This window comes from Canis lupus, chromosome 28, assembly GCF_011100685.1.
Source record: "Canis lupus familiaris isolate Mischka breed German Shepherd chromosome 28, alternate assembly UU_Cfam_GSD_1.0, whole genome shotgun sequence".
NCBI lineage: Eukaryota > Metazoa > Chordata > Mammalia > Carnivora > Canidae > Canis > Canis lupus.
The window spans coordinates 10,174,675-10,197,407 of NC_049249.1; the positions used below are offsets into that span (position 1 = coordinate 10,174,675).

Below are 22,733 nucleotides of genomic sequence, written 5' to 3' on the forward strand. Positions count from 1 at the left end.
CTTATCAGGTTGAGGAAGCAGAAAGGAGAGTGGTTGAGAGTCTGGGCCCTGGATCTGGGCTGCCTGAGTTCAAATGCTGACATCACTGCTTACTAGTTGTTTAACATAGGGCGAGGCACCAACACTCCAGTTTCTTCCTCCATACTGGGGATACTGCCTATCGGACAGACTTAGTGTGAGAATTAAATCAGAGACTCTATAGAAAAGGCTTAGCATAGAGTAAACACTCAACAAATGTTAATTGGTATCATTACTAGGTTTTTCTGTCTACAGAAGGAATGGTGAAATCAATTATTATGCAATCGGCTTCAGGGGATATTGATGTAAAGGATCTCTGGCCCTCTGAAGAAAGGCAAACTCAGGCTAAACGTCCCCCATTTCTTATACCCCCTTAAATACAGATCAGGCTCCAATGGAGGATCTGCTGGGCTCTCAGTATGAAATTGTTGGCAAAGCCCACAGGCGCCAGCTGGAATGCAGATGTAGAGGCACGCTCCTCCCCTGCTCACTTGCTGTGCTGGAGGTACTATCGCTTTTCCAGTCTCCTCGCCTCAACTCTGTTCTTGGGGGGAAGACGCTTTTCCTGGGGCCGCTTTCATAGACTCCAAACTCCACCTTCCCGGGCGGGTGCTGTGAGTGCCGAATTGGGACCGTGATCTCCAAATCTGGAATTAGAGGAAAGAGAGATAAACGTCAAGGCACCAGACTGCCCAGCTGCTCAATCTCCACCTGCCTCCCTGGGCTGAATCTGGAGGGTGCCTGGCAGGGAGGGGAGGAGAGAGGAGAGGATGGGAGGGGAGGGGAAGGGAGGGGAGAGGAGAAGAGGGTGGGGAGAGGGTGGGGGTCCTGCCCAATTCAACACTGAAACTCCACAGACTCCTGTGTGGCCATCGCTGTGTGAGAGAGGAGGGAGGTCAAGGCATGTGAGAAAGCCAGACAAATGCTTCCATTCCAGGCAAGCCCACAATTAGGGAAAGGTCTGGGGCCACAGCTCTGCCACTCCGCAGCTATGGGACATGAATTACTTCCCTTCCAGAGTGGTACTCAGGAACACTGTTGATCTGAATAACTGCTCATCCTGTGTACCAGGCAGAGTTCCGTGAGCTTCCCCACACCCATGAAATAAATACCATTATCATCATTCCCAAGAAAAACTTATTACGGAGAAGTAGCACACAGCTGGTACGTGGAACAGCTGGGATTTGAACCCAGGCTCCAGAGGCCAGGCTCCTAACCACTATTTATACTACCTCTGCATCCCTCAACAAATGTGGTCTGGGGGCGTGGTCTACAACTGGCAGCAACAACCCAGAAACTAATGAAAGGAGGTCCATCAGCCCCATAAAAGATTTTGAGACTTGCAAGGCTGCTCAGTGGCTTTGGACCTGGCAGACTTAGAAACAAATTATTTCTTTGTTTTGCACAGCATTAAACTGGTCTCTTTACTGACTTAGTCCTGCCCACTAGTTGGTCTTTCGTCCTCCCTAGATCTCCACCCCTGGGTTCTCTGAGCAAAAAACAATTCTTGCTGATGAACAGAACAAAGTATCTGTGGGTTCCCATGCCCACTCTCTCCTAGAGGGAAGTGTGAACACCAGGTGGGCTCGTGTCACGGGGCTCCCTTGGTGCCCTGAACATGCCCAAGCCCTGGGGGCAGGGCCTTTGGGAGAGGTGCAAGCTCCGTGTACTTTTGGGTGGCATGTTCTTATCTTAATGGTACTACTTCCTCCTCCGCCTCTCCTCTTCTGTGGGATGGGTATGGCCAGAAGTTCAGGGAGTCCAGGAGCAGAGGTAGCTCTGCTGGCAAAGCCAGAGGTGAAGGCAAATGGGTGAACAGCTATAGGAGAGAGGAAGTTTGAGCACAGGGTGGACAGAGCCTATGGGAAATACTCCACACAGAGGAGGTTACAAAGTTGGACTGTGGTTTACATGGACCTCACACGTACCTCACCCTGGAGGCAGGTTCCAAGAGCAGTGTTTGGCTCTAGGATTAAACCAGCTTTCTAGGTCTCTGTGTGACACGGATCTCTCTCACATTCTCACGCTCTCCTTGCTTCAACTGAGCAGTGCAATTGCCACCTGAGCCTAGAACTACTTGGGCAGAGACCAGCCAGCCATACCTGCATGTGGGTACAGGCCCAGAGTATCTTAGAGCCCAAGCAGGTGGCATCCTTTTTTTCCCCCTCAGTTTTGACCACTCCCCCTTTTTTTTTTTAACAACACACTCTTAAAGGGAGGTTCCTATCTGCTTAATTCACTTTAATGTGGCAATTTTCTACCCTCAACCAGTTCTATGAGGAAGGAAAGTAAAATACATAGGAAAAAAATTTGAGAGTCAGAAGTTCAAAAAAATCAAGTAGAGCCAGTCTAAATGTCTACAAAATCCTGATATTCCTGGAAGAAAGAAACAATGCCAGGAATGGTGATCAGCATTATATTGCATGGTACATTTCCCAGAGCGTGTCCCCATGGGTCATCATACCTCCTCTGAACTTCACTTCTTCCCCATGCAGTTGGTAAATCAGGTGTAACCATGGATGAGGAAACTGAGGCACAGAGTGGTTAAGGGGACTGTCCTGGACCGTAAAGTGACTCTGATTGGATTGGAGGGATTGGAGCCCAGGCTGCCTGGGACCCAGCCTGCTCCTCCCTGTCCTGCCCCAGACGAGCCCCAGACATGCCCCAGACACACTCAGAACACAAATATGGACTGTCTTCCTTGGGGGTGTCTAACAAGTTATGGGCCATGACAGGCCCTCTGATGTCCTTCAGAACCATCAGCGTTCTGTACCAGCAGGACAAAATAATTCCCCAAGACTGAAGAAAGACTAGCAAGTTATTATGAACAGAATCTTACTTATTACTTATCCTTGGTGTTCTAACCCAAATTAAAGAAAAATAGTCATCATTTTTCTTTTCTAACACAAATGAGCTTTCTAAATAAACAGAGTCAGCCCTTACGTTTAGAATGGGCTCTGTTCCTAGAAAAGGTCCTCTATGCAGAAATGCCATTTGTCAACCCTAATGTTCCTACAGATTAATGTTACCCTGTGTCAATGGTTTCTAAATGCTTTTCTTTTCTGTTTTTTGTTTGTTTGTTTGTTTTTTGTTTTTGTGGGGGTGAGGGGGAAGCAGAGTTATTTCCTCTGGTAAAAACAGAAATTCAATGTGGAAAATATATTTTTCTTCTTTTTTTTTTGAAGGAGCTGCAATGGTCAAAGCAGAGTAGGTTGCCTTAAACCCTGACACAATCCTAATCTCTTCCCCTGCTCTCCCCTACCCCATGCCCAGTGCCTACTCTTTACTCCCCATAAGCACACAGAAGCACCACTGAAGCTTACTCAGTGTGAAACAGACAATCACACGTTAGTATGTCACTAAATATACAATTGAGTGAGGCCCAATGATAAATTTTATGTTATTTATTTACCACAATAAATAACAAAAATGAGGGGCGTCTGGGTGGCAGTCAGTTAAGCATTCGACTCTTGGTTTCAGCTCAGGTCTGACCTTAGGGTTGTGAGATTGAGCCCTGTATCAGGCTTCGTGTTGACCACAGAGTCTGCTTGGGACTCTTTCTACCTCTCCCTGTGCCTCTTGCCCCTGCATTCTCTCTCTCTAAAATAAATAAATAAATCTTTTTTTCTTTCTTTTTATTTTTCTTTTTTCTTTTTCTTTTTCTTTTTTTATGAAAATGAAAGGAAACTCTTGGGGCTGATGGGTGGATTGCCTGTTGTCCCCTTGTTTAGTGTCAAATTAGATATGGCTGGGGCAGCCCCGGTGGCTCAGCGGTTTAGCGCCACCTTCAGCCCAGGGCCTGATCCTGGAGACCTAGGATCGAGTCCCACATCGGGCTCCCTGCATGGAGCCTGCTTCTCCCCCTCTGCTTATGTCTCTGCCTCTCTCTCTCTACCTCTCTGTATCTCTCATGAATAAATAAATAAAATCTCAAAAAAAATTAGATATGGCTTAATCATCTAATAGTTATGACATTAATTAAGACCCCTAATGTAAAAAGTAAAAATACTTAACACCTCCCCCATAAAATTCCTAGTCAGGGGGTCTTCTTGAAGAGGAGAGGGGAAGGGAATCAAGGGCATTTAACCAATGTTCCTTTGAAAAAAATGTAGACATGACCATTGTCATGTAGAGTACAGATACAGGTGAGTATCACTTATTCAGAGCCTGACTAGCTTTGGGCGAACTCTGTATAATGTTACAAAATCCAGCATTCTAGGGCTGGACCTGGGATGGAAAGTTCCAGCCCAAGTGCACACACCGTGGGAAGCCCTGCCTGAGAGGACACCAGCTTCTATACAGGTGGTTTTTAGAGTGCTTCCATGTGCCAGGCACTGCGCAAGGCCCCAGGTATACCCTAACTTGTTCAGTCCTCATAGAAACCCTAATGAGGTAGGCACTTTTATTTGTGCCCCTTTGCAGATGAGGACTGTGGTTGGGGGATTTATCTTGTCCATGGTTCCTCACTAGTTAGGAGTGAGCAGTGGCTAGGAACTTGACCCAACCCCGATGGCCCCGGACCCATGCCTATTCCCCTTTACTCCTTGGCCTGTGTGTGTGTGCCTTGCTTCAACATCTGATTGGGTGGTAAAGGTGTGATGACACCCAGTGGGCTCAGTTCTGGAGTGCCAGCTGCCCAGAACTCATGATTCCAACATTATAACACTCTGGCCCTCAAACACCTCACACACCAACAAATCACAGCTTTTTCGAGGCTGCCTGTGTGTAAAAGCGTGAAATGTTTCATTCAGTCAAGGCCTTTATCTTTGGGTTCATGTGTTCTAATTTTTAAAAGCACCTCATCCCTTTTCTCACCTAGAACCTATTGTCTGACCCTAAGATCACTACTTAGATCTTGAACCAGATTTTCTGCCTTCTCTTGTTTCTCCTCTCTTCAGCCAGGAGGGCAAACAAGTGTGAGCTTGAGTAGTGGAAGCATACATTTAAAAACTAGTAACTCAAGCAGACATCTTAGAATGACCTTTCTGACCTTCTGCCATGGTTATAACCTCTGTACGCCTCTTTTCCCAAAAGGTCAAAATCATTGACATTCACCAGGCTAGTACCATCTGCAAAATACTGTGCTAGGCATTGTGGAGCAGACTCTAGCTGGGAAAATTCAGACCTACACAAATAAAAGACTAACTCATAAACTACCCAGTGGTGAAGATCATGCCTTATGGGTCTCTATCCCTGACAGAGAGTCTGATACTCAGTTAAGTGTTTATAGAATGAATGAATGGTGTTACCAAACATTTTATTCCAATAGAGATTTCTTGAGCCCAATCAATGTACTGTCCTACATGCTGGGGATTCAGCAGAACCCAGAACAGACAAGCTCTGCCCTCATGGAGTTTATGGCAGTGACAGTGAGGGAATGGGCCAGAAGATAATCATGAGAACAGGCACATGATATGCTTCCAGTCTGTGATATGTGAAAAGAGGGTGAGCAAAGGCACAGTGAGTGCTGGAGGGCTGCTCTGGAGAGAATGTAGAGAAGGCCTCTCTGAGGAGAACTTAGAGCCAAACTCTGAAAAACAGCCAGTCAGTGAAGATGTGGGAAAAGTGGAGGGTGGACAAGTGCAAAGTGCCTGGGGAGGGCTGCTCTTGACTTGTTAGAGCAACAAAAAAGGAGTCCTTTGGAACTAGAGCATGGGGTTAAAGGGGAAAGTAGAAGTGGGCTCAGGGGTGAGATCGCATAGGACTCTCAGGCCACAGTGGAGAGTGTGACTCTACTCTGGGTGGAACAAGAGCGCCTGGAGGGTTTTGAGCAAGGGACTAGCAGGATCTGATTTTTTATTTTTAAAATTTTTTAAAAGATTTATTTATTTATTTATTTATTTATTTAGACACAGAGAGAGAGAGAGGCAGAGACACAGGCAGAGGGAGAAGCAGGCTCCATGCAGGGAGCCTGACGTGGGATTCGATCCCGGGTCTCCAGGATCACACCCCAGGCTGCAGGTGGTGCTAAACCGCTGCACCACGGGGCTGCCCCTGATTTTTTATTTTTAAAAGGTCATTGGCTACAGTTTGGAGGATTTTTAAAAATTTTTTTTTAATTTTTATTTATGATAGTCACACACACACACACACACACAGAGAGAGAGAGAGAAGCGGAGACATAGGCAGAGGGAGAAGCAGGCTCCATGCACTGGGAGCCCGACGTGGGATTCGATCCCGGGTCTCCAGGATCGCACCCTGGGCCAAAGTCAGGTGCCAAACCGCTGCGCCACCCAGGGATCCCCAGTTTGGAGGATTAACTGTAGAAAAGTGAGAGTAAACACGGGGAAATGATTGAAGAGGCTCTTCATTCATCCAGGAAGAGATGATGGCAGCTTACCTGCAGCTGTGGCATGAAGAGAGTCAGAAACGATCATATTTAAAATGCATTTTGGAGGCAGAACCTCTGGGAATTGGGAATTTCTGATGGTTTGAATACAGGATTGAAATGATAGCAATCAGAGGTAGCAAAAGAGAAGTGCCAGATGAATGGAAGGGACAGTAGGTCTTATAAATGCTCAAGTGGGGAAAGGGTACAGTGGCCTAGAGTGGCCCAGGATGGCCTCACCAAGCAGGGGCTACAGAGCTGGGTTTTGCAGCCCAGGAGTTTTCATATAGGTGAGAAAGAAAAGGTATGAGCAAGGGGCCTGTGGCAGGAATATGTCATTTTCAAAGACTGGGGTGTTACCTGCCTGGCCAGGGTCATGAGAAGTCAGGTTATTGATAGCAGCTGGAGATAGACTGTGGAAGTTATACACGTTCTTAGTCCTTTATTTAATAGGGCTCTACTCAAGCTCTGAGAGCTTCTGAAAGCCTTTTATTGCCAGCTCTACTTGGTATAGACTAGCCAAAATAAATCACTGAGACTCACCATTCCAGAGGCTCTCAGTAAGAATATGCAATATAGGCAAATGCCCATCACTGCTCTGGGGTAGTGGTGTCGAGAAGCCTGGTCTTCAGTGTACACAATCAGAATGCATGGCCCTGCTACTGGACCCCTACTACACATGGCAAGGGCCCTGCTACACCTGAGGCCTGCCTTCTGAGGCACTGTATGGTGTGGACACCAATGATGCAATTCCCTGCTTCAATCAGAAACAGATACTATGTGAATGAGGGGTTTTTTTCCTTTCTCTCTTCAAAAAACATGTCTTCCTAAATGCCAAGGGAAGGGTCAGGTACCTGGGGGAAAAGTTTTGTCATTCTCTGTGCGTGAGAGGATGGGGGGAATGCAGAAATCAATCCATTTATTCATTTGTTGGCATGTCTTATGTGGCAGGTACTGGAGACACAGAATAAACAAGACAAGGGCACCTGGGTGGCTCAGTTGGTTAAGCATCTGACTCTTGGTTTCGGCTCAGGTCATGATCTTAGTTGTAAGATCAAGCTCCCCACCGGGCTCTGCATTAAGCATGGAGCCTGCTTAGAATTGTCTCTCCCTCTCCCTATTGGGCCCCCCACCCCCTGCATATGCTGTCTCTCTTTCTCAAAAAAAAAAAAAAAAAAAAAAAAAAAATAGACAAGACAAAGCCATTGCCCAAAAGAACATCATAGTACAGTGGGGTACTCAGATCTGTAAACAGGGTGACAGGCACCAGGCAAGCACTCTGCCCACTCAGGCCACTGCAGAAAGAAGAGTTAGGGACAACAAATCATGGCAGTCCCCCACAATGCAGCACCCCCAAGAAGCTACATACCTGCCTGCTTTCCTGATTTTTGCTTCTCTCTCTGTCTTCGGGTAATGCTGTCTCTTAGCCGTTTAAGATTTTCCTGGAAAAAAATTTAGTTAATTTTAAAAGTATATACCAGAAATATACCCTCTGGGCAATAGAGTTTCTTCCTGATTTTATGCTGTCTGCAAGATACATGTCATTGTAATAACATCTCCAGCATGCAAATGAGGCTGAATGCATTCACAATCAGTCCCCAGAGACATTCAAGTACTCTTAGAAGTTGTACCTGAAGAGAAGACACCCTTTCTACAACAAAGAGTCTCCCCTCCTCTCTGGCTCCTAGCTCCACGCTCTTCCCAGCCTTGGCACCACCACCCTCCTCCTTATAGACTCCTTTAGCCAAGCCAGTCCCTTCCATGCTCACACACACTCCATGGACAGGATCTGCCTCTGAGACTCTGTTTTCATACCATTCTTCCAACCGTGAGAGGCAACGATTCCTCTCCATGAGTCTGTTCCAGGTCTGGGTCCAGATCCAACTTCCCTCTTAAACCTCTCCAGCCTGCTCCAGTCCTTAGTGACTACACCTGCCATCTGGCATGAGCTATGCAGCATTGCCCAGTGCATCTGTGCAGCTGTGTGGCTTTGGGTGTATGTGTCTTGTCTCTCCAGAGAGACTGTGCACTCTCAAGAGGCAATACAGCAGGCCTTCTACTTTTCTGAAACCGTGCAGTTGGGCCTATTACAGTCATTCAACAAATGTTGAAATTTGTTCCTATTTTAGTCAGTAACAACTACCTCAAAGTGTTTGAACATCCTAGAGAAAATGCCCCAGGGACTAAGGTCTAGACAATGAGAAGGGTCCCATGAGAGAGTCATGGGAGGCCAGACTGGGAGGGGTGTCTGAGCCGTGACTAGAGCTGAGGCTGAGCTGGGTCCAGGACGAAGCAGGGAAACACTGGAAGGCGTGGGCCAGACATAGCTTTCAAGTCTGACAGTGTGGAGGCGACAGGAGCTGGCAGCAAAGAGATCTACCTAGAGACTTTGTGGGAGGCCAGATGAGAGGCACAGAAGTTGGCATTGGGGCAATGGAAAGGAAGGAGCAGATGCAAGAGGAAGAGTGTCACAGACCAGGACCAGGCAAGACAGCAGCTGACTGGATACAGGGTTGTGAAGGAGAAGAGCCCAAGGGAGGTAAAGTCTGAACCTCGGTGTCCAGAAGATAACAGTGTATAGAAATAGGGAGCCGGGAAAGGGAAGCAGCCTCTAGATATGGATTGTTGCTGAACTTGCTGGGGGTCGTGGGCATCTCAGCAGGACACACCTAGCTGGTGGCTGCAAAGGTGGAATGGGAAAGGGAACATGGACTCAAGAGTCACCTGCACCCTTGGGCGCCTGGGTGGCTCAGTCTGTTAAGCATCTGCCTTTGGTTCAGGGTCCTGGGATTGAGCACCATGTGGGGCTCCCTATTCAGTGGGGAGTCTGCTTCTCCCTCTACCTCTGCCTGCCACTCCCCCTGCTTGTTCTCTCTCTCTCTCTGTCAAATAAATAAATAAAATCTTAAAAAAAAAAAAAAAGTCACCTGCCCAGAGGACCTGAAGGGAGCCTGGGTGGTGCCCATTCACAGGAGGGGAGGTAAAAGAGGCAGGGAAGTGGACAGAGGCATGGAAGATAGGGCAGCCCAGGGAACGGTCTTCACACCCACCGGTCTCTGGGTGGGGGATGCTCTAGAAATGCCAAGAGGCTCTCCCGGCACATAGTGGCATCAGCTCTCCTAGGCTGGAATTCTCTACCCTGTCAAATATGAACCCCATTTGTCTGCCATACCCAAGAGTTCTGGACCACAGGAGAAGCCTCTTGGATACAGATAGAGATGGACAGCTGACATTTGTTATACGTTTACCAGGTGCCAGGCATGCCAACTCCTTTACAGGGTTGACACTGTCCAGTGTTCTCCCTTCACATTTGAGATGGGACACAGACAGACAGGGAGGCCCAGGTCATCCAGCCCCAAGTGACAGAACAAGGATGTAACTTGGGCTGCCTGCCCCGGAGCCCTGGCACTCTTCACTACCATGCTACGTGGGCGTGTGACCTGGCCAGGAGAAACAAAACTGTTGTTTGCCCAGAATCAGGCTGTCCCAGCAGGACTGCAGCTTCCCTGCATCTCCTGAATGAGGAGGACCCTACAGAGTGCCATCCCACCCATCAGACGATCCCCAGGAGGGAGGAGGCAGGCCAGCAGAGTGGGGGACCATTTTAGAAAGCACTAAGAAGGCAGAAAGGGTCATGAAGGGAGCACAGGCTCTGGCGTGAGAAAAGGCTCATCTGAATCCTGACTCTGCCTCTCTACCTCTCTCCAAGCCTCATTATTCTGTAAAATGGGAACAAGGGTACTTGTCTTGCATGCCTGCTGTGAGCAGCAGAAGAAATCAGGTCCATTCAACACAGGGCATTGTCAGTAGACTGCGGGCCCAGCTGGACAAATGGTGCCTGATGACTCACTTCCCCACTTGTCACACCTATTCCCACTCTAGGGAGACAAGATTCCCATCTCAGCGGTAGGTAGGTGCTGCTCCCGCTGCCTCCACCCTCAAGAGCATGTATGCCAGGTCCTCTGAGAGCAGAGGTTAGAATACATACCTTCTAGGAAATACCATGGGGAAGTGGAGAGAAAAAAGCAACCATTCTGGTCCTGCCTTTCTTTCCACTTACTAGATAAGTGGTCTTAGACACATCTCCTAATACCCTAGGCACAACTTCTTTCTAATATAAAGAAGTTGGACCAGGAATACACTTCCTAAGGTCAAGTTTGAGTTCTTTGGGTTGCTTTAAATTACACATGGACTACACGTATGGAGTTATAGATTCTTACAAAAATAACAGAAGTCTTGGGTACTCAGGTGGTTCAGTTAAGTGTCTGCCTCCAGCTCAGCTCGTGGTCCCAGGGTCCTGGGATGGAGCCTCATGTCAGGCTCCCTGCTCAGTGGAGCCTGCTTCTCCCTCTGCCTTTGTCCCTCCCCTAGGTCATGCTCTCTCTCTCTCTCTCTCTCTCTCTCTCTCTCTCAAATAAATAAAAATCTTTAAAACAAAACAAAGGATGCCTGGGTGGCTCAGTGTTTGAGTGTCTGTCTTTGGCTCAAGGCATGATCCCAGGGTCCTGGGATCGAGTCCTGCATTAGGCTTCCCACAGGGAGCCTGCTTCTCCCTCTGCCCATGTCTCTACCTCTCTTTGTGTGTCTCTCATGAATAAATAAATAAAATCTTAAAACAATACAAAACAAGAGTCTCCTCTAGGAGTACCATCTGCCCATGCCAGTCTTCTGAGTGGCCACCCTTGGGATGGCCATGAGGCGGCCTCTCCTGACCTTTGCCTTTGTGTCTGTATTCATGCCTATAGAAATGCAGTTTGTGTGAGAGTTATGCTCTAACTTGGGTGGTTTTATGTCTGTGACTTGTTCTGCTGTCTTAATCATATTTCTTGGGAACAGTCCAAGTCCTGTGAGTTCAAAGGTGTGATAGTTCTGTGGGAGTGTTGGCACTAGGATTAGAGAGAATGGCTCTGAAAAGAAAAAAGCTGGGAAGCAAAAGTATAGGGCCACATGCAGAGGGAAGTGGCAGTAGAAAAATCAGGATTGACAGTTGAGTCTTTGTTCCTGATCTCTAGCCTCACAACAGCCAGCATAGCCATCCTGCTCTCAGCCAGGGTCTGTATGGTTGGTTACAGACTACAGGTGACAGACACACACACTGGTTCACAATGACACTCAAAACCCAGTCACAGGCTGGCCATACGCACTCAGCTACAGCAGCACACAAGCTAGCACGGACCCAGCCCTCCACTCTGCCCAGTGCAGAAATGGACATGAAACAAACCATACAGAGCGGGTTACCTGCTGGAAGCGAAAGGACTCAGACCGCTTCTTCTGGTTGAGCTGCCACTCTTTGAAGTGGAGCACAGCCTCGTCTACATTAACGATGCCCAACTTCACCTGCTCCTGGAGGGTAATCAGCTGCCGCTGGCCAGGCGTTTTCATTCCAGCGAAAGGGTCATATATACTCGACTGGGGCCTGTCCCTCCAAGGTCTGACGAGAGGCTCTGGAAAGGATGGCAAAACTCAGTGTGACAGCACCCCAACTGGGGAGGGCAGGCAGATGAGTGGGGTTAATGAGGCTGGTCATGGATTCAAGAGAACATGCCTCAGAAGAACAATTACATGCAGAACTGAGAATGGGGACGTATGACATCAAATCAGAGAGGGAAGCAGCGAATCATTTCAAAGCCTGTTACATTAAAGTAGACAAGGCCGCAACATTTTAGGAGGCATGAACAGCATCCACTGAACAAGTTAACAGAATCCCCCAAACCTGAATTATTGAGAAGCCATGAGACTAGCATTTCTCAACTTAGACACTATTGACACCTTGGACTGGAGAGTTCTCTGTTGTTGGAGGGCTATCTTGTATACTGTAGGATGTGTCGCCTCATCCCTGGCCTCTACCCACTAGATGCCAACAGCATCCCCTACCTCAGCTGCAACATCCAAAAACATCCCAGACGTTGCCAAGTATCCTCTGGGAGGCAATGAAGGGAGAGGAGAAATCACCTCCAACTAAGAACTACTGCTTTAGATTAAAATCTACTCCCAGGAAAGAAAATACAGGAAATTCTAGGTAGGATGCTTTTCCCAACATACTCCAGCCCTCACTATCCTCCCTGCCTCCGAGCAGCATGGGCACAATGACTATGGACCCATGGACATGAAATGCTTGAGAAGACTGGGATGTCAATGGAACCTGATCTATCTCCAATGTCACCAGGTATAAATTAGGTGCTATGTCCCAAGTAGCTCTCCTTGGGTTGTTCCTCTGCCAACCTTTCCTCCACACTACAAATTCATGGTTCTCTGCTTTGGAGATTCTAAGGAAATATGAAGGCAACCCCTCTTTCTCCAGGCTGTGACTCCACTAGGTTCTGTGAAGAATGAGCTACTTGCAGATGTGATGGGGCCACCGGGGCTTATGAGGACAACTCAACATTTTATTGCTCATTTCATATAGGACTATCTTTAAATTTCTCTAGCAGGACCCCATCTGGACATTGTGATTCAGGGGGAGAGCAAGAAGGAAAAAGAGAGATGACTTCAAAGAAGTTCATCTGTCATTCTTCCCAACCACTCACTCATCTGTCTATACACACCCACAAACCTTTCTCCCAGGTTTGCCCTCCTCAAGGCTGTCTTTAATTGTGCTGGAAGATGGGGTGTGGGGAGAAAACAAAATGCATTAAGCCAATCAATTCCACTCTTACAACCTAAGTCCTTCAAAAAGCTTAGATGGTGTCATTTCTCCTTTTCAAAAGAATCAACAGAATAATACTGAATGCCTCTGTTTAACACAAGGAAGTTGACCAAGAAAAAAGGAGTACTTATCGCCTCATACTTCCTCAAAAAGTCTTTTGAGGAGGAAAAGAAAAGAAGAAAAATGCAAGCAAAATGTCTCTTAAATAAAAGCTGAATGAAAGTGTAGTTTAGCTGGTACAGATAGGGTAGGTAAATAGCAAGATAGGGCTGTATCCTTAGGTAAAGCCTTGGTGCCAGGCTGCCCACTTTCATCCTGTTGGCACCAATCTCACTATTTACACTGTGCTTTTGTGTGCTCTCACAGACACATTCTAGTGTGTTCACATTCTCAGTATGATTAATTTGTACACTATTCTAGGGCAACCCAATCTTTTCTCCTCCGCCTTTACCATCATTACAGCACCACCTATGGTATCCCCTGGATCTCTCTGTATTTCAATGCTAAGGGGTTGTTACACCGGAAAATCACTGAAGCAGGGGTGCCTGGATGGCTCAGTTGGTTAAGCGTCTGCCTTTGGCTCAGGTCATGATCCTGGAGTCTCAGGGTTGAGTCCCACAGCTGGCTCCCTGTTCTGTAGGGAGTCTGCTTCTCCCCCTGCCCAACTCCCGATTCATGCATGCACTCTCTCTGTCTCTCAAATAAATAAATAAATAAAATATTTAAAAAGATAGAAAGAAAATCATGAAAATCACTGAAGCAGGAACACTTCTACCACCCAGATGTTCAGGTCAAACAAAAGAAAGCTGAGGATGTGTGGCTTACCTTTTTTCCTGATGCTCTCTGAGGAAACATAAAAATTCCCAGGCCGCTCTTGACTTTTTTCTGCAAAAACTATGAGATAAAGAATATTATAGGTAAAAGCCAAATCAGATTTCTTTCTAAAGGGCTTTATAATGTTTTATATATTTACTGAAAAAATTGCCAAAATTGTATATAAAAATGGAAATGATGGATCACATTTTGGACCACCATATTCAGGTCTGTAAATCAAAACTCCAGTCAGAGGCAACTAAGGTGCCAAAGCTAGAGGGATCATGGAAGAAAAACAGCCCAAACAGACTAGGTCTCAAAGCCAGAAAGCCAAAGCCAGCCAGAGGACATGATGAATCATTAAAGAAAAGAGTAATGTGAACGAGGATGCGAGCTGGACCCTGGAATACCCTAAACTGGCTATGGAACACCCCGAAGCTTGAGAATAAAAGGAAGTGCCACTTAACATGTCAACAAGACAAAACACGGAGCAGTGGAGCAGATAGAATGCGTGCACGGCTCTATAGGGACTTAGATGAAGTCAGTCAGTGAGCAACAGACCCACAAAAGCTAAAAAGAAAAATGGAGACATGACAAATGTTCCCTTGGTGGTAGGAAAGCATAGTGATTAAGGTTCCCTGGATTCATATCCTGGCTTTGCCACTTAGGCACCATGTGATCTTGGATAAGAGTCTTGGCCTGTCTTGGTCTCAGTTTTCTTATCTATAGAATGGTGATGATAACAGCACCTTCCTCAATGGTTGTTGTGATGATTACATGAGTTAATACGTGGAAAGTGTTTGGAATAGTATCTGGCACAAACAAGCTCTCAATGTTAGCCAAACCTTGAGATGGATGCCAATAGCACAGTAGTACTTTGACATGCTAGTTAACATGAGCAATACCTGCGTGGTGCTCTACAGTTTATAAATGTATCCTCCCATCTGATCCTCACAATCAGGCTCTGACCCAGTATATTAGGTAGGATTATGATAGATGCATAGATGTCTACATGTATCACTATTGTACCCATTTTACAGATGAGGAAAGGAAAGCTAAAGAGTATGAAATGACTGACCTCATGTCCCAGGCTGTACGGCTGGGAAGTACAAAGGCTAGGGCACAAACCCAGGGGTTCTGGCCTCCAACCACTGCCTCTCTTTCCTTTGCTTCCCTAGCTGCCTAGCCAAGTCCTTCAGGGAGCATTAAGAATCACCTGTGCCCCTGTCCCAGCTCCCACAATGAGCCATACCAGTAACACTCTCTCCTCCCCTCATACCGTTTAGGAATTATCAATATATATTCACATGCTTCTTCTTTTGGGTTCACTTAGAAGCAGACCTGAGGACAAGGATCCAGGTGCAAAGAGTCGATGTGGAGAGTGATGGAGGTGAGACAGGGAAGTGGATAAAACAATACAGGGTGGGTATCCAGTAAGTTACCAGGATGGGCAAGCTAGGGAACTCTGGAAAGCAATGTAGAACACACACCTCAGAGTTCTCCCAGCAGAAGGGCAAGGATGCTGGGGTACTCAGCCACCAATCTATCAGTCACTAGATTCCAGGGCTCAGGGGTGTTAATCCCCTCAACTCTTCCAGCCTGACTTGCTAAGGCAGATGGGGCTCCAGCTACCAGAGAAAGCAGTCAGACTAAGACACACATGTCCTGATAGGCATAATCCAACCAGGAGGCACAGAAATATAAAGAGCTAGGGGGATGTAGGGAGAGCACCAATAGTGACTGCTGCACATGCCAAAGGAGATGTTACCCAAGGGAATGGCAAACTGCAATCACGGAGAACACCTGGCTACAAAATGTCCCTCAACTGTATTTCTACCCAGTTTAGGGTTGCCAGGTTTAACAAACCAAAACCAAAATTGTAAAAAAAAAAAAAAAAAAATGCAGGGATCCCTGGGCGGCTCAGCGATTTGGTGCCTGCCTTCGGTCCAGGGCATGATCCTGGAGTTCCAGGATTAAGTCCCACATCGGGCTCCCTGCAAGGAGCCTGCTTCTCCCTCTGCCTGTGGCTCTGCCTCTCTCTCTCTGTATGTCCCTCATGGATAAATAAATAAAATCTTTTTTTAAAATGGTATTTGGAACAGAAATTACTTGCCATTGGTCTGAAATTCATATTTAACTGGTCGCCCTGTACCTGGGATTCTGGTTGAGGGCTATCTTCCCCAATTTGTGATCTCCTTTTGTCATACCTTCCACACCTTTTTATACTATTAAAAATGGAATGGAGGGGGATCCCTGGGTGGCGCAGCGGTTTGGCGCCTGCCTTTGGCCCAGGGCGCGATCCTGGAGACCCGGGATCAAATCCCACATCGGGCTCCCGGTGCATGGAGCCTGCTTCTCCCACTGCCTATGTCTCTGCCTCTCTCTCTCTCTGTGACTATCAAAAATAAATAAAAATTTAAAAAAAAAAAAAAAAAATGGAATGGAGGTCAGATGCACAGATCTGGCAATTCTTAGCTCTTATAGTACTTGGAATCCTATTAATACAATCAAGTCCTAAAAGAGCAAAACTGACAACGCATCAGTATCTACTTGATTTTCCAGGGATCCCTGTGAAGAAGTCAAACCCAACTCTCACCAATTTGTATTAGTGTAGGTAGGCAGACATCCTAACATAGTGGTAGAAAGCTGGGACTGTGGAGTTGGGCACCCTGAGTTCAAATCCTGACTCTGCTACGTGGTAATAGTGACCTCTGTAAGTCTCGGTTTTCTTCATCTGTACATTGGGGAGGATAACAGCCCTTACCTAAAACATTAATGTAAATATTAAATGACACGTTCCAAATAGAGTACTCTTGGTAGATTTCAATAAATGTTAGCTATTAAAAAATCAATAATAACAATAGTTTAAGGAGATAAAAATTTATGAGGGTTTTTGCCATTTGGAGTAGAGGTAAACCTTGTTTACCTCCCTGTCTTCAGAATGCTTTCATAGCATCCAGGAAAGCCAGAACTGAATTCTGATCATGGCCTGTGAGCCAGCTCCAAAATCTGCCCTGAGCTCTAACACCATCTCCTGGGGCTGGTTAGAGACCATTCAGAAGGGGATAGTCTCTGAGCAATGGTTCAGAAGTTAAGAGAATCCAGGGACTTCTGGCTGAGAAGCCTGAAGACCTCGCTGAGCATCACTCCCTGCCATACTTGCCTTTAGAAATGTATGGTTCATTGTCAGACAGGTGATGAGTACCAGAAGCATTGGCCTCTGGCCTAGGCACGGGGACGGGGGGCCTGTTGGCCAGGTCCACAGGAAAGGCCTCATCATCATCCACCGTGTGATACACATCTTCCTCCTGACCACTGTGGTGCAGCTCCCTCTCCAAACTGGCCATTCCCATGCTGTTACCTAGAAACACAGAGACAGGTGCCTGAAAGCAGTGGCTAAACAAACTCAGTGACTGACAGTCATAAGAGCAGAGAGAGTGGACCATAACTTATTTGTACAGTACTGTCTTTTGGCAAAGATCTTCTCCTATATTGTCCCCTGTATGATCTACTGAGAACCCCATGCGAAGCAACTGAGAAAACACTGATGCAACCTTCATTTGCCTGCCCATCAATGCAGCAAAAGGGAATGAGCACTAGGCTCATCTTAGTTGTATTGCTAGGATTCAGTTATTCATCCCAGTGGAACTATAGAAAAGAGAGCATAGCCCCCAAAGACAAAGGACACTTGGAACCACCCCCAGGTTCCCAGGCAGCAGCGTGAGGGTGGCCAGAGACCTCACCACCAAAGGTTCCAGCATCCTCATCTTCAGCATCAAAATGACTTTGTTGCAAGTGCTATTCCAAGCATATTACCTGAGTTACCTCCTTTGATTATATAATGACATTGTGGAATAACTACAATCATTATTCTCATTTTGCAAATGAAGAAACTGGGCCCTTTGGGATTTAAATAACTTGCCCAAAGTTACTTAGAGCCAGACTGGCATCCAGGAAAGCTGACTCCAGAATTTGTGCTCTTAACCTCCATGCTCTACTACTCTTTTGCAACCTTTGCCCCCACTCTGCTCTCCATCAATGAGAAAGATTTATGACAGAAGCATATCAACTCCTCATCTGTCCTTGGGGTCCCACAGCCATAAGGTTTTCACTGCCTCTTTCCTGGTGACAGGCTGCAATATTCTGTGCCGGGACCTGAGTGTTGTATCCCCTTGGCTTTGAGAATCTCAGCAGACCTGACTTTGTATGCCATTGCTCCTCATACACGTGAACTGTGGTGACCCTGGGCACATTATATAACCTCTCTGAACCTGATTTCCCTCTGAGACCTATTCACAGGAGTATTGTGAAGACAAAATGAGATGGTAAAGGAAATGCAGCCAGTGCCTACACATAGTAGGTGTTCTCCTCTAACTTCTTTCTTCTCCCCAGCACCATGCAGTCAACAAATCTTTATTAAATACCTGTTTGAGATACAGGAATGAATAATGCTTGGGCCTTCTTCCTATGGGATTTCCAATCCAGTGATTTATTGGAAGATTTTTAGTTGCATCTTTTCTGAGCTGCAGGGAGACTGCTCTTGGCTTCTCTGTATCCTGAGTCCAGAGGACTGACCAACCAGGGGGCCCCAACTCATCCCAGGGCTCTAAGTTCTGAGGCTCTGCCTTCAGGAAAGTTTCCAACTAGTGAAGAAGCTCCCACCTGTTTACCTTTGAACATCTTGTACAAGGGCATGAGTAGTTCTGGAGAAGCTTGTCTGATGTCAACAAAATGAGTTGTCCTGGGTAAACAGCTGGCTACCCTACCAGTGACAGTGATTCCCAAGGTGCCTACCCCCATGCACACAAGAACTTAATTCTGCTTTTACAGTGTGGAAGCAGCCATAGACAATACTAAATGAATGGATACAAAATGTTCCAAGAAAACTTCATTTACAAAAACAGGCAGCTAGCCAGGCTATGGTTTATCTACCACTACTTAGAACTTTTCTTTCCTCTTCACTGTCAGAACTACTTCTTCCATCCTGAATTCCATCCTCTTAGCACCTGCTTTCTATGCCTACTTCATCAACAGGCAGGCCCCCATTAATTATAAATGATTGGACGGAGTTAAGGAATTAGCCACACAATTTAACACCCTCCTTCTCTGACCTTCAATGATAATAATAATGAGAAGAATGACAACAATCATAAGCCTTCATTGCTTGCTCTATGCCCAGCCCTGCTCTGAGGCCCACTGGACAATAATTCATTTAATTCTCACAACATTCACCTGAGGACACTGAGGCCCAGAGGAGTTAAGAATTTGTCCAAGGTTTTCCAGCCAACTGAAGGGGGAACTACATATCAGTGTTTGTGTTCTTAACCATGACACAGCACAGGCTCAATTTAACAATGTTTGTGTATATTTCCCTATGTTCTCCACCCTCACCAGGGCCCTGATCACATCTTATTTTCCTCTGTGTCCTTCAGCCCAACATCCAGAGTAGTACTTTGCTTAGTCAGTACTCAATAAATTTTAGTCAAAAGAAACATATGCATTTTAAAACAGGTCTTGTCGAAGGCAGCTTGTTATCCAGATGAGTGGCTCCAGTGGTGGGAACTCCTGGCCTACTTTTACAGGCCAATGGGGGAGCTCACGGGGATGGAGTGTGTTCAATCATGCTATCTGCCAGGTATGTGGCAGTCCATTCCTTTAATGGAGTAACCATCATATGGAAACAGGCAATGTCTTACATTTGTTTCTCTTTCCCTCTTTTTGCCTTCCTGTTCACAGTTGCAAATTACCTTCTAAAAACTTGCGAATCATGGAGTCCTTACTGGTCCGAGAGAAACCATCTCCAGGGATTGGATTAGATGCACTGGCCTGAAGCATTTCGACATCTAGAAGAAAAGGAGACTAAGAGTTTATATGTTGTTATTCCACATAGGCAAGGAGATTATACAGATGGATATACAAGGTTTGACAAATCAAAACGACCAAGAAATTCAATAATTAATTAATCTATCCATCTTCCTTTGCATTCATCCATCCATCCATCCATCCAACAACTATCTATTACTTAATAAGGACTCCCTGTAAGTGTGAGGTATAAAGAAGAGTAACATTCATGACCCTCAGGCCCTTTCCTAGACCACAGGTCTCAACAGGTAGATATGCTCATCTGCATTTGAAACAATGGGCTTAATTTTTAAGTGTATAACTATAGCATTGTTTATAACAACCAAAAAACAACTGGAAGCAAAAATAACAAAGAATAGGTATACTGCGGCTTACTCAAACAATGGAACAGTATGCAACAGTTAAAAAGAACATGTTGGAGCCACTTCAATCAATATAGTGCCATCTCAACCAACATAGCAACAAGAACTCTATTTCTAGGTCACCCATGGACTTGATTATTTATAAGGAGGAAGCATATTGACTTGGTTTTCACTATTAAACATAAACCCACAAAGACCCAAACCATGTATGAAAACCATTCAGTTAGCACAGTACCTTCTACTCTAACCTGAGTAACCAACAGTACCCTATTACTTTATGATTCTGAAGTATGCTTTTTGGGAGCAATATTTCAACCCTGCATTAAAAGTAGACCTTTGATATTATCAAAGATTGCATTCTCTATGTCATATCACATAATTACTGAGGATTTATTTGCTTAGGCAAAATAGTTTGAAGTTGAATAGTATACTTTGAGAAAAAATCGTTTGAATGTAATCAATATACATAGATTTGCCATTTCCTAATCACTTTGATCTTTGGGAACCAGCTAAATAAAATCTGGTGGATTTGTATGAAGATTTCTCTGTAACTATGTCACATTTCCCAAGAATAGTCACTGAAAAGAGGTCATGGTCATGAAGTAGTATTAAGGATAATAAACTTCATGTGATATAATCCTAGTTTTGAAACAAAATATTTGTATATACATAGAAAAAACTAGAGAGAAATATGTCAAAATGCATATAGTAGCTATTTCTGAAGTAGGGTAGAATATGGACATTTTATTTTCTATTTTATATATTTCTTTGTCTTCCATATTACCCACAGTGGCTTCTTTGGCTTTCATAAATGAGAAAAACCTTATTAACACTTTTCTTAAAGATCCAGGTAATTATGATCAAATATGTACAATTAGATTTTCAAAGCAAAAATAATTTCAGGATATTAAAAAAATAAATTGTGGCTCACTTGTCAATTATCAAGTTAATTGATTTTTTTAATTATAAAAAAAATGACTGATTTTAAACTTCCCAGGGACCAGATATTACATTATTACATAGCAGAGCTCTTACTGGACCTTGTTTCAAACTTCCATATTCCTGTGATAATTAAATACAAATTTTATGACCATAAAATAAAAATCATTGAATGAAGAATATTGAATGAAAAAGTTACAGACTGATGTTTTTCAGTATGATATGGTTTATATAAAGTTTTAAGGCTTATAAAATATTACAAGCTGGGAGGGATAAATGTTGAATTCATGGTAATGGTTGCCTCTGGAGAGGGAAAGGGGGACAACTGGATTCCAGAGGGGATTCATAGGGGGCTATAATACATACTTTAAAAAAAATCTGAGACAATAACAATGAAAGGAAAAAGAAATACATATTTTTGATTAATCAGAATCTTTAACAAATATATTTTAGAAAAATCAATATAGTACCTATTGCCCCCAAGAAGGGGAGAATAAGATTCTATATTTGTATTTGATTATATATACAAAAAGAAGCCCTGGAAGTAGATGTAAGAAATTAAGATCAGCAGTTTCCTAGCACGAAAAAGATAAGGGACAAGGACTAGAGAAAGACTTTTCACCATTCACCTTTTTATACTTTAGATTTTTAATCTACTGAAAAAAATATATAAAGAAATACAGGGCTCAGATCATGTTTGTGTTACCTGAAGTATCACCTGAAAAAGAAGAAAAATCCATTCCTTTTTTCTACCTTTTCAGTTTATTGTGGAGACATTACATTGACTATAGTCAATAGTCCAAAGCTTGATACTCTCTAGTCCAAAGCTCTGTGATTCCAAATGAGGAACCTCTTCTGTCACCACTGAATTCTATAATGTAAACTGTAGAGAGATAAGGGAACTGATTCTGAAACATACCCAGAGTTGTTTTCATTTTAAAAAATAAATCAGGATCCCTTGATACAACACACTGAGGAGATCACAGCACCATTTCTACGGTATTCTTGCCAAAAATTCACAACCTCAGTCCAACCACAGAAACCATATAACAAACACAAATTGAGGGGCATTCTAGAAAATAGGTGATCAGCACTCAAGACAAGGAACGACTGGGGGACTTTTGCAAATTGGAGGAGAAATAACCACATGCGCTGTGGAGTCCTCTGTAGGCTCAGTATCTAAGATCCCATCAGCATCTAGCATCCCACCTACAGAGGTAGGGAAAACTAGGACATCAGGAGCAAGGCCTAGAGGTCAGGTGTTGGTACTACACCAATGTTAATTCGGCTTTACTAATTATGCTGTGGTTGTAGAAGACGCTAGTACCAGGGAAACCTGGATGAACAGTATACAGGAACACTAGCATTTCTGCAACTTTCCTCTCATCTAAAAGCAGTTCAAAATAAAGGTTTTGTTTCTTTTTGAAAAAGGAGGGGGGAACTGGAGGATGTGGGGAGATTTGAAAAGCAGAGAAGAAAATGCAATGGGAAAACTAAAGAAGCACAGTCCCCAGGGATGACCTACCTCCCCTGTCCACCTATGTACCAAGTCACCTTCCAGTGACACTTGTGAGCCATGCACATTGGGTACTATGACCAAGGTGGGGCAAAATGACCTACCTGTGACAAACAGATCTTTCTATATTGTAATCATACACACCTTAACTAGATCTGCTAAATATCAGTCCTGGGACCTTAGTAGAGTTATTTCTCCTCCTTGAGCTTGGAAGGGTGAAGAGAGGCTTGGGACTAGGATCAATTTTGA

The 22,733-nt window shown here is 44.9% G+C and overlaps 1 protein-coding gene across 3 annotated transcripts in view; it reads right to left on the bottom strand.

The window, feature by feature from the left end:
• The window catches only part of PIK3AP1 (phosphoinositide-3-kinase adaptor protein 1), a 118,957-nt gene that overhangs the window by 14,592 nt on the left and 81,632 nt on the right, over window positions 1-22,733 (bottom strand). For all 3 annotated transcript variants that reach the window (XM_038578387.1, XM_038578386.1, XM_038578388.1), the window contains 6 exons: window positions 19,553-19,648; window positions 16,969-17,166; window positions 13,818-13,886; window positions 11,585-11,790; window positions 7,716-7,788; window positions 510-665 (listed from right to left, as the gene is read on the bottom strand). In XM_038578387.1, the coding sequence (XP_038434315.1) occupies window positions 510-665; window positions 7,716-7,788; window positions 11,585-11,790; window positions 13,818-13,886; window positions 16,969-17,166; window positions 19,553-19,648 (798 nt within the window). The remainder of the gene's footprint in view (window positions 1-509; window positions 666-7,715; window positions 7,789-11,584; window positions 11,791-13,817; window positions 13,887-16,968; window positions 17,167-19,552; window positions 19,649-22,733) is intronic.